The following is a 12,521-nucleotide window of genomic DNA, read 5'->3' on the forward strand; positions in this document are numbered from 1 at the left end:
TTTCTTAAGGACTTCACTTTCAATACACGCGAGGTACGTTAAATGTGGAACAAACTGCAGCTTAGACGGGCGGCGTTTGTTGTTATGCAGCAACAGTTCCAACGTCGTACCACAACGGGCAACGCCGGAACACAAAACAGGCGCGACCGCGGGACGTGTTAGCCAACATTATCCATCGACTTGTTCTTCAGCCGAGTTGGATGTAAAGCTGTCATAACTTCACCTTAAACTTCAATGAGGTCTCTGGTGACAAACTTGCGAGCGAGTTTCTTGTCTAAGTATTTCCAGTAAAAGTTTCCGTATCCTTAGCAAGCCTTAGCGAGGACTGGTTTTCCAGTTGTTAGCTAGCTCCCTGTTGACATCAGCACAGTTGTTTGAGTGAATCTGGTCATAAAAATGTCCGAGTCCGGCCACAGCCAGCCCGGGCTGTACGGGCAGGGACGCCGGAGGAGGAGGCGCAGAGGAGACAGAGATGCTGGACCTCCGGGCCAAAACCTGTCTGGTCCAAGCCGGGATCGAGAATACCAACCAAGAGAACGAAGAGTAATTAAAAACATACTCATGTCAATGAAGTCCTGGGTTGTTTTACCTGTTGGTTACATTTTTTTTAATAGAGTAATGGATTACTATTTTTTATTTCTGCCCTCAGGATGGGAGCGAGGATCCACCAGGCCCAATCATTCAGAAGACCCCCATCATTCTTGCCAAACCCCCTGGGGAAAGGGTATTCAGATCCTTTTGTAATTCTCTTAAAGGAGAAAGTCTATTATCTCTTTTACATTGCATGCATGTATGATATTTGCTTTTATCATTACGATTCATAATGAGTGTTTTGGTGTCTTATCAATTTAGCACAGGTTATGGTGCTGCATCATGTTGGTTGTGTTCACTCGTTTCTTACAATATGTACACACTTTTATTGTCTTGGCTGGTTTTTGCTGCATCCCTGAAAAATACATTAAATATTACAGAACAATTGGATTCGTTGACATTCACACTGCTCTCACAAATGAGTTGTGATTAGGAGGGGATTGACAAAGTACCCTCACATTTTGTGATCTTCCCCAGATCTCCGCTTTAGTTTCTTTTGACGTGTTCTGTTTTTTTGGATCCTTCAAAAGGCCAAACAGTCACAGAGCACACCTGTCAGTGGAGCCCCCGTCCTAGAGAAGCCCATCATGCTCATGAAAGCCAGGGATGATGCTGGGAAGCCGGGTACCCCTCCTGAAACGATAGCACAGCCTGGACCCTCCAAGATGGAGAAGGAGGGGCAGAGACCCACGCAGCCCGTGTACCAGATCCAAAACCGAGGAATGGGAGCCTCTGCATCTGGATGTGCCGTGGATCGTAAGTTGATGTAGATTGTATATAGACAAAATGTTGTTTTTCTTCTGTACATGTTGAGAAATACTCTACCTGGCTATTCCGTTATTACCAAATTACATGCAGTAAAATGTACTCTTAAACATGCTTCTGTGACTTCCAGCCATGGTTGGCCAGTCTAAACTCGTCCCACCAGAAAAAATGAAGCACAGCATCAAGCTGGTGGACGATCAGATGAACTGGTGTGACAGTGCCATGGAGGTGAGTTAATCTAAAGTGAATTCAGTTCATTTTAGAGGCCTTATATTGTGACCTTATAACAACTTTAAATACTGTATCGACTCCATCTTGATCAATATCGACATATAAACTACACTGACGTTTTACTGTGATGTGTTGCAGTATCTGCGAGACCAAACAGATATGTTGGTAGTTGGAGTCATTGGGCTGCAGGGGGCTGGGAAATCCACAGTCATGTCACTGATATCTGCAAACACACCTGAGGAAGATCAAAGGTAAGTTTGGTTAGAACAGGGGTCCTAAAGTATTTCATAATAAATATAAAACTTATTATTATTATTGAAGTAGGGGTCAAGAGGACACTGAGAGGACGGTCGCCCCAAACCAAATAACCAAATAAAAAATGTTATCATATTAAATAGCATATTTGACCCATTACTGTGAAAATGCATACAAACGAATGGTTGAATTTAAAATACAAGTGTAATATTTCAGTATGAGATTTATACGGGAGTGTAAGGGATATTTAAGTTTGCACATAACTGCAACCATTTAGATGTCTGTTGCTCCCTTCAAATTAAAACGCGCCCACATCGCCTGTGTGTCTGTTGATGAAATGTTGCATGTCCACTCAGCTCTACATTGTGTATACATGTACAGGATAGGGTCAGCAAAGGGATCCGATGTATTTAAAAAGAAATACTCAGGGACTTTAGGACAACCAGGCTTCTTTTCATTTTGCTCAGTTGCAATAAAAGCATTTTGTCCCAGCATCACACGCTTTCCTATTTAAAAGTTGAACAACAAAAGTACTTGCTACCAAGCGATGCTTTCTTCATATATACTTTTATTTGTCCCATCTATTTTTTGGATTTGAAAGCCACACTTTTAAGTGATGGTACTTCTTTAGCACACATGGGGGCAATGTAGTGCCACCGTCTGCCTCTGTGGAGTCATAGTGTTTCAATTGGATTATTAATGATTGTGTTTAAAAGTCTCTAACATACATTGTTTAAAATATTTTTTTTTGTGTGCTGTTGTAAAATGTTGACACAAAATTCAAAACCACATATTAATAAGATGTTATTCAGGGCTTGTCATCATCCGAGCGCTAGATTGAAAGACTCTGAGCCAGCTCTTTTACACGTCCCACTTGCCTGCTTCAGAAATAAAGAACATTTACACATAATTCATAATTTCACTGTGATACTGACATTCAGTCAGAGATTCTAGTGAGAACATATTGACAGCTTCACTGCTGTCACTCCAGCAAGCGGCCTCACTGCACTTGGATTTTACCCTTGCAAAGGATTGGAGCATGAGTTTTTCTGTCATATACTACTATGGTAAAATGTTTTTTTTAAAAACACGTGTTCCCGGTCAAAATCAGAACAAAACTCAACATTTCAAGAAAATATCACCCGGGAGAGTCGAGGAGACATTTCCTGTCACACTGGCGAGATTTCTGGTTGGCTAGAAGATTACAATAGGACCTGGGATCTTAATATTGATATTAAAAAAATTCAGAGTTCTGAAAAAGTTAGACCTACCAACTGAAATATATTTCCAGCTACTTTAACTTTTCCCATTAATCAATTATTGCCCTTTTCTTTTAACAAATAAAGTCATTGTACATTTAAATATCATTATTTAAGAAAGTGAAGAAAGGTTATATTTTAGGTATAAAAGTTCTTTTACACATTTTAACTTGCATTCCCTGTTAGAGACATGTTAATAGAGGAATAACAGAAGTATTTTTTGTGTCCCTTGTCTGGAATAAGCATGCGTCTGTGTTTCCACAGAGGTTATGTATTCAGAGCCCAGTCTCCAGAAATCAAAGAACGAGGAGGAAACCAGAGCACAGGCATCGATTTCTTCATCACACAAGAGAGAGTCATATTTTTGGATACACAGGTGAGAACAGCGTACAGTTAATAAAGTGAAACCTTCTCGCTCTTTGTCGCTCGTGTTTTTGCTTTACTTTCAGTATTTACTTTAGTTAAGGCAGAAAGTATGCAAATGTAAATGTCTCCTTGGATTAGAAGCAGGCCAAGATTTAACTATCAAATACCTGATTTGTTTCTGTAGCCAATGCTCAGCCCATCCATTCTGGATCACCTCATCAACAACGATCGCAAGTTGCCTCCAGAGTACAACCTCCCTCACACATACGTCGAGATGCAGGTCAGTGGCTGATGCTGTATCCCATAATGTGCATTACGTCCAGGGTTCAAAGAGTGCAGGTAGGAACTCAGATGTTGTTCTGAGCTTGAAAAAGTGCAAGATATGTTGAAGTGCCCAAAGCTGGGTTCGTTCTAAAGACCAGCAGGGCTTCACTCCACTGGAGGCTACTTACTGTTCACTACAGGATGACTGCTTAACGCAGCATTATCTTTATGCACCATAGACTGTATATTCATATGGACAGCTCGCCTCTGTTTTTGTCTCCTCCCGTTTTGTTAAGTGAAGCCATAATACCCTGCAGCAGGTGCTGACCTATTGCGCTGGTGACGTAGTTTGAAGACATTTGGAGGAAGGAGTGAGCTGGTGGTGCTGCACAGTTCTACAATATCACCAAAGAACACTAACTTACCCATAGAGTCCATCAGGCCACAGCAGATACGTTTCTCATGCCTGTGTGGAGCATATCCTCATGGTCATGGAACATTCAGTATCTGTGTTGTGTAGTTTTTGTTACATTACTTTTTTTTTTCTCCTCCACTCTGCTAGTCCAGTTGAGATTGCTGCAAGGAGCAGCTTTCATCCACAGCTCCTCTATGCATCCGATACTTTAAAACAAAACTACTCAGAAAAGTGCACACTGGACATAAATCAGCATGATAATAACTAATAATCACAACAGACCCACCGCAGGTTTCATACGAAAGATATTTGGTATGTTTTAACTCCCACAATCCCACACCCCAGTGAAACTTCATTTTTACTTCCTGTTTAAAGTCTCTTCAGATCGCTGCCTTCCTGTTTACCGTGTGCCATGTGGTCATTGTGGTTCAAGACTGGTTCACTGACTTAAACCTGTACAGGTACGTACTTTATCTGCTTTATCTTTCTGTCCAATTGGGGGGGGGGGGGGGGTGTAAATAAAGCTGGCATCTCCCAGGAAGGCCCTGACCATCACTCAATGGCTCCTCCTCCCACAGGAATGTTGAGCATTTCATCTTGTATCTTGAGAGGATATTTGTCTTCTGTTTTTTTCATGGGCTCAATAAAGTTGTTCTTTCAGTTGGTCTTGTGAGACAACAAATGCAGCTGAAGCCAGACCTGCTGAAAGCGACTGCCTATGTACTCGCCTAGCATGTGGAAGGAGGACACATTCATCCCCACCACTGTCTGGTCAGGATTTCCACATCGAAGCGAACTTGTATAAATGATTCAACTATTTCTTCGTGAATCTTTCCTCGAGGATATAGCTCTAAACTTAAACTAAGTTTTCTCAATATCACAGAGCTTTAAAGAGTGTGTGGTTGAAAAGTAGTAGTTGTAATGAAGTTGTTGGTTGATGATGTAGATTTCAAAGTCTTAGGGAGTACAGAAATGACAGACATGACTGAATGAAGCATGGAAACAATGATAGGGGTGGCACAAGAATGAATTTTATACAAAAATGATGGGAGGATCTCTTGCTCAGTTTGACAGACCAAACACATTTTTTTTTTTGTATTAGCGTAGATTTCTTTTCTTCTTTTTTTTTTCAAAGAAAAGTAAATGATTTAATGGAAACAAATGTTTTGAAGAAATGTTATCTCACTTTTTCTGTTATGTAACCAAATGATGAAAACAAGCAGATACATAGATACATATAGAGTTTCATTTACACCAAACACAAAGAGCTGAATGCAGCGTATTTCATATGTTTGTCCCTGGCAGTTGGCCTAGTTGTCTTTTGGCTAATAGATTAAACTGATTGGCAAGTTATGAACATACAGCTGCTTCTATAACATTGGGAACTGTGAGAAGAATCAGTGATACTCGACTCTTTGATAAAATGTTTTGCCGACATAGACATAAGTGTTCTCCCACAGGTACCAGTAAACACATGCAGTTCTACCTACTGACCGGCTACAACATCCTGTTAGATTCTCCTGTGTTTTACACTTGGAGAAGTTGTTGTCTTCCAATGAACCGTTGAAATTACCCAACCTTATTAAAGCTTTCCCTTCACAAATAAAGATATTGGTATCACATCAATGTGATGTTTGTGAATAGGTTTCTTCAGACTGCTGAGATGTTGAAACCGTCCACTCCATCTGCAGGCCATGACAGCACCGGCTCTTCAGGCACTGATGATGGAGCAGAGTACTATCCTCATATAGGTGACTTTTTAATCGCAGAGACGCACAGTTTGACAAACTAAGCAGATTAAAGGAATTCATATGAAAGTGTCTGTTCTTTAATTTCCTGCCTTATCCAGTGTTCCTCCAGAATAAAGCCAGACGGGATGATTTCTGCCCAAGAAATCTGAAGAACATGCATATGGTGGTGGACAAATTGATGGCCCACTCTCATCTCAAATACAAAGGTAAAAAAACAAACTCTTCATGTTTTTTTTAAGACAAGAAATATTTATATCATGGAAAACCAGTGGAGCAGTTTGCATATCATTTGTAGTATTTGCTGCAGAGATTTGGTTATTGAAATAGTTTGTCCATTTGCAACGTCACACCCACAGTCATCCTTTCAAATGTGGTTTGTCTTAAGGTACACTGTCCATGCTAGACAGCAATATCTTCCCTGGCCTAAGGCAGGACTATCTGACAGCTGAGGTCAACATGTTCCTCCTTCCTGTGCAGGAGACTGATGGGGACGATAACCTCACCAAAGCAGGTTATAGAGAATGTGTCCAATCAAAAAGCAGATCTAGATTGTCCTTTTCTATGTTGTGTTATCTGGAACTAAATGTTTGATAATGTTTAGGGTCAGGAACATACCCGCTCTTCTCTCTGCTCCCCGGCTACAGAGGACACCCTTCCTTCTCCACCATGGTTTCAAAACTCCGTAGCCAAATACTTGCCATGCCCCGCTGTCAGCTCTCCCACACCATCCTCACTGAGAAGAACTGGTAAAGATCATTCCCTTCTCAGTCAAGTGTTCATCTGCACTGAAGCTGATGTGCCATTATGGATTCTTTTTTATTAATGTTTTATAGTTAAAAACATAGAGAGGTACAGTTAATGTTGATGTTTATATAGTTAAAAAATAGAGCGGTACAGTTAACATGACTTGACAAGGACAGAATTGGCATGCAGCAATGATCTGTGAGAGGAGTCATGGTAATGTGCTTCAGTTCAACTATTAAGATGCATCTCAAAGTTTTATCCACTTTCACAATTTCATTTTGTGTGCTTACTTAAACTCTAATAATCTAGAAAAGAGAAACTTTAAGTTTCTTTAAATAATTTGATGGGCATCATTTCCATCGGGGTTAACGTTAAAAAAACTCTTGTTTTAGAAAGTGTTGATTTTACAGCACAGAGCTGGTAGAGGTCGGCAGCGGTCACACAGCGTGTGGTGACCGCTGACACTCATCAGGGCTGAAAAAATACATAAACATCTTCTGCTTGTTTTACTAAACAAATACACAAATTTAAATTTCGGTTTACACTCTGTTTAATAGACATAAATGGATAGATACTTTATTGATCCCCCCATGAACACACACACAGGCTGAAATGCATACTCATGCACGAACAGGATCCTAGAGACATGCATCAATAGAGAGGTCTCAGAGTGAGGGGGCTGCCCACAGCGAGCGCTCCAGAGCAGTCAAAATCTCAGAGAATTCATTTTTGCTAATTAAATTAAAGCTCTCCGTTTAGAAAGGCGATTACAACATCTGCTTTTGTTTTTTTTTCTTCTTTTTTTGTAGGTTTCACTACGCAGCTCGTATCTGGGACGGGGTAAAAAAGTCCTCTGCTCTCTCTGAATACAGCCGCCTGCTCAGCTAACACTTTCGCTGAACTGCTGATACATAACACAGCTGTGAAAGCTCTTATGTCCCTCACACTGGTGGCATAGAGAAGATGTGACCATGAAAGTGGAGAGCGATGTGTACAACGTGCTCGAGGGACAGGAAGCCCTGTAGGTGACAAGTCAGATATATTGCAAGAAGACGTCTTCTGCAGACTCTGGTGGTACTGTAATTCTAGTCATAAAGTTCACTATCTCTGTCCTAAGGAAGTGCAGAGTTTAAAAAAACGAAGGTACAGCCTTCAGTTACACCGGTGGTGAGGATAAGAAAGAGCAAAATGTAATGTTTTTTCATCACAGGACATTACTGACAGGCGTATGTGTTGTTGGAACTGAAGATTTGATGCACACTGAGATGAAAATATTGTCCTCTGTAAGCTATTGTTTTGTTTCTTTTAACAATCAATAAAGAGAGTAATTTAAATGTTCTCAGACACAAAGACAAATCAGCTTATGTTGTAAGTGGTCCTTTTTATGTGTGTTGGTTTTTCATTCTTTCATGCAACAGTCTGTCTTTACAGGGCAAGGACCTAGTCCAAACCATCCTACATGCTGTATTTCATTGTAAAGAAAATAGTCCCTATCCATACCACTCTGCTAGTTGAACATGGAGTTGTGCTCTTAAATAGCGACAACACTAAAGTGTTGTGGATTTAATTGTATAGGTTTACAACATTCATCAAATTGTATCATTACAAAAATATGTTTATACTAATCACAAAGTGTGATGTTAGATTGTACTGTTGTTTTTACTTACCTGATTTCTGTGCAGATCCCTGTAAAATGCAAACTATGTCCTGACATGCTTTGAATGACATAAAAGGGATACAGGTTCAAAGAAGGAAAATAGTGAAATGTGCTCTGTGTTAATTTGCGTGCAGATCAGGAAATGTGGATCTATCTTAAGTCATCCCTGAAACAAACTGCTAGAAGCTGTGATTGGAACACTCGGGACACATTGCCAATGCCAGGTTTGAAACCCTTACATGAGCAGGCCATCAAATTAAACGCATTTTGGCCTTTTAAAGACAAGGCCTTGATATCTTTGTTTTTTTAAATCTTTTTTATTATGAATCGTGCCAAATCACTTAAGTCATGTCCCTTTGAATCAGGTCTTGAACGTACTCTTTGTGATAATATTGATAGAGAAACGACATTAATCCACCAACGAGAAAGCGACTAATATTAGGCTATTTCAGTAGAAACAGCCATGCTGTGGCTGTTAGCAAGAAACAGAAAATGAAGGTGTGGTCTGAGGCTGAAGAAGACACCTCCTCGTGAGAGTTACTTAAAGGTGAGCATGACAAAAAAATACAACTAACTTGTATCCAACTATCAGAAACATGCATCTCCTCACACTGGTGTTTGGGATTATGCTTCTGCATGAAGGCAATTTTTTGTTCCGTTTTTAACTTTGTTTTGCTGTTGTTGTGTTACTATAGTCCCTGCAGTGTGTGCTTTTCGCTATATAATAATTATTTTGGCTCACTTTAAATTTGGATAAATGTTCTCTAGTTAGGGTCTAAATATATTGTGTCCATCCCTCTTTGATTTGTTTTGTCTCTGACTTGTGTGTTTTGTAGCCTACACTCTGAAGTGTAATGAGTGCTCGTCTGGATTGCTGGGAGAAACCTGCAGGACGATAGACTGTCCTTTTCAGGGACAACAGTGTGGAGCACTGAGGATCCTCAACATCGCAGGTATGTTATTTGTTTGTTTTATAAAACTACTTTCATGACAATGTCTCAGGGATTAAAGTTCTCCGTCACTGCGACAGATTTACGTCAATTTCATAGAGGTTAGTCGGTTTCCATCAGGGAAAAAGTCGCACGAGAATCTGTTTGATTCATATCAGTCAGGGCCACGACTGAAAGTGTAATAGTATCAGTAACAGAATTGCTATGAGCTGCTAGAGACTGCTTAATTTCCAGAACAGAGTAGGCTTCTTATTCCCCTGTCCTATTTGGTATCAAAACAAGATCCCTATTTCTCATGATCTAATCTCAAAATGCTCCAAAAAGCTTCATTTGTTTGTTGGAATAAAGACATCTTTCCTGTGAATGTTAATTCATAGGCATACAGCGCACTCGACTGTAGGGCTTTTTTTTTATTTATTTATTTATTTATTTTTAACAAAAGCAAAGTTCTTATCTGTCCGCTTAGACTTTGAGGTTTTAAAAAAGAAAAATTGGTCAGTTTTATTCATAAAATTGGAAAACAATTAAAATTGGCAATTTGTTACTTGTTTTGTACATTGAAAAAAATTCACATTAAAAAAAATATATTTTATATTTAATTCCTGCAACGTTAACAAAAGCTTTTTCAACAGGTGGTTCACAACATGACTTCAACATGACGTCATGCTTTTCGGCTGATCAGTGTGTTGGAGGCTCAGTCAACTATGGAGTCATCAGGACCGTAATCTCCAGCAAGTGTTGCAACACTGATCTCTGCAACACTGAGCCCGCCCCAGGTTATTACTTCTACATTTTTTTTCCTTTTTGCGTTGAATATTTTTCATATTAAAAGCTCCTTTGAGGAACCTTTAGTTTCTGTTGATAGTGGCACTCCCTGTGGAGAAAGCAGTAGGCCTACCTCCTCTCTCGTTGATGATCTGGTCCAGAACATGACTGAGTAGAGTTTACAACAAAATGAGAAAAAATGAATTTCTTTTAAAAGGCAAAGATTTTCTTTGATCCACAATATCTGCCTTGAAAAATGTGTAAAAAAAAAAAAAAAAAAGAAGTAAAAAGGCTAAATCTGCAGCGTGCTGTTAGTCAGTCTTAGCAGTTTGAAGCATTGAAAAATATCTATAAACCTTATAACCATTCTTGTTGCTGATAGCATCTTTGCTTTTGTAGCTCATAATACAATCAATTTTAATCTCAGTCTCTCCATAACCAATTACAAACTCCACACAGGAGCTTTAAAATAGTGGTAAAAAACACCAAAGTGTTGTGGGTTGCTTTGCATGTACTGTCTTATATCAGAATCTGAGACCTTAATTTTAAAGTCGACATGGTCAGGGATACAAGACTGAAATTCCCAGACGAGTGAGAAAAATGACATTCCCTTCTAACATCGACTATTTCGAAGCCCAGGGGCATGAAACCACCAATTGCCACAGTGGAGATGCACATAGCAAAATGTTAGCTGGTGTGTGTTTGTGTGTGAGTAAGGATAGTTAACAGAGGGAGGGCAACTTCTCTCTCTCAAAGTCATCAAAGTATAATCAGCCAGTTTTTTTTAATATTTGCCAAACCAGCTGTTCCCATCAAATCCAGCCCCAACGGTAAGAAGTGCTTTGGTTGCGATGGATCAACATGCACTGCCATTCTAAGCTGCCTGGGGAATGAGGACCACTGCATCTCAGCCTCAGGTAACAGTCCTGAATTCAAACATTTCTGTTCGTAGTATTTCCTCTGCTCAGGTTGTTTAGTAATTGTAGGAGGTATGATAAATCAAAGGTTGCACACTAACATTGTTTTCATTCCTTCAGTGGATTTTGGAGAACAACCGGTGTCCATGAAGGGCTGTGCTTCCAAGCAGCTTTGCTCAACCCATGTAAAGATGACAGAACAGTTTGGAAAAGATGTGAGCTGCTGTCAAGGCGACCTCTGCAACAGCGCCACTGCATTAAGAGCTGGTCTCCAGCTGCTGCTGCTGCTGGTGCCACTGCTCACATTTGTCATTTTGTGTTAACAGAACACAGCCAAACACATCTCATTTCTTCTCTCACCTCTGCCTCTTTTGTTATTTCAATTAAGGAGTGAGAGAGTTCAAAGCTAAGCAGGGGGAGTTAATCATTTAGTAGTGCTTGAACTTTGATTTGCTTTCTGAAAAATATGTAACTCACTCATTCTGTGTTTTTGGTGGTTGCATAGTCATTTTTATTTTTTCACTAAATATCTGTCAACAGCCCTCTGTTGTTTCCCATAAATGAAGAAATGATAGTGTCATTGTGAAGAAAAAAATGGTTTTCTGAATGTTGTTGTAACATTTACAGTCTTTTCCTTGTCAGAAATGTTAAGATGTTATTGTTAAAACGTTTATCAAACCGTTTTTCAAACTACTCTGTTTCTGTTCTCTTTGAGTGTTCTCAATTGATTAAAGGTCTGGTTTGAAGTGAAGAAATGTTCATGTGCTGCTGACATTTGTGACATTCAACCATTTACAGTACTTATAACTAATATTAGTTATTGCAATAGTACACAGTAAATGGAGATTACGGTGCTTATATTACAAGTTACAGAAATCAGGTTCTTGCTTCTGTATTTGCTGATTCCAGAGATTTTTTAAATTTATAACGGCACGAGTTTCAAAATAATATTGTACTGAGTGTATTTACCTAAAAAAGATTGGCAATGAATAACTAACTATAAAATACTGAATATTTATTCAAACATATTTTTGCACCATTTATTTGATTTTACTGACCCTACAGATATGGTCTCATGCCTGCATCATCATTAAAAAATAACGTTACTCTGCTGAAATCCTTTAATCTTTATTAGAACAGTGTCAAGATTTCAGTAAAAATGCCCCAACACTATATACTTGATTTTATGTGTTGTGTGCGTTTACGCTAGTCGCTTCTTTAGTCTGTCTGAGAGCAGTCAAACATCACTTTCTGCAGGCAAAACGCTTTGAATTGTATTACCTGATGGTATATAATGATTGGATAAAGTTGTGCACTACTTTTCATCATGCAGTGTTGGATACAGTCAGTGGACTAAAGGGTATGGCCCTACTCAATCAGAATAAGAATTAGGCCACCAAAGGCCGTATGTGATTTTAGATTAAGTCCAGATTTGTTCTTATTTTATTTTATTTTCCACCGTTGAAATGGGTATGTTCAATAAGCAAATATAGAAGTTAAAGTAAAAGTGCTGGCACCTGTTATTAACATAGACTGAGAGTCAAAAATAATCAGAATAAAATGTGTAGATTTTTTTTTAACGAGGGTCATC

The 12,521-nt window shown here is 39.2% G+C and overlaps 2 protein-coding genes across 2 annotated transcripts; both read left to right on the forward strand.

Annotated features, from left to right (window-relative positions):
• Positions 1 to 90: 90 nt before the first annotated feature.
• Positions 91 to 8,000, forward strand: smg9 (SMG9 nonsense mediated mRNA decay factor). The gene is made up of 13 exons (XM_079344480.1): positions 91 to 543; positions 650 to 724; positions 1,122 to 1,347; positions 1,487 to 1,584; positions 1,726 to 1,838; positions 3,366 to 3,477; positions 3,652 to 3,747; positions 4,522 to 4,607; positions 5,791 to 5,897; positions 5,996 to 6,103; positions 6,283 to 6,408; positions 6,499 to 6,643; positions 7,451 to 8,000. Exons 1-13 carry the CDS (start codon positions 397 to 399, stop codon positions 7,527 to 7,529), a joined length of 1,518 nt encoding a protein of 505 aa, XP_079200606.1. The 5' UTR covers positions 91 to 396; the 3' UTR covers positions 7,530 to 8,000.
• An 864-nt stretch (positions 8,001 to 8,864) lies between these two features.
• Positions 8,865 to 11,623, forward strand: LOC306824160 (phospholipase A2 inhibitor and Ly6/PLAUR domain-containing protein-like). Its single transcript, XM_079344179.1, has 5 exons — positions 8,865 to 8,940; positions 9,135 to 9,251; positions 9,881 to 10,024; positions 10,817 to 10,930; positions 11,051 to 11,623. The coding sequence occupies exons 1-5, from the start codon at positions 8,895 to 8,897 to the stop codon at positions 11,251 to 11,253; spliced, it is 624 nt and encodes a 207-aa protein (XP_079200305.1). The 5' UTR covers positions 8,865 to 8,894; the 3' UTR covers positions 11,254 to 11,623.
• Positions 11,624 to 12,521: the final 898 nt, after the last annotated feature.

The sequence above is a fragment of the Symphodus melops genome (assembly GCF_947650265.1).
Source record: "Symphodus melops genome assembly, chromosome: 5".
NCBI classification, from domain to species: domain Eukaryota; kingdom Metazoa; phylum Chordata; class Actinopteri; order Labriformes; family Labridae; genus Symphodus; species Symphodus melops.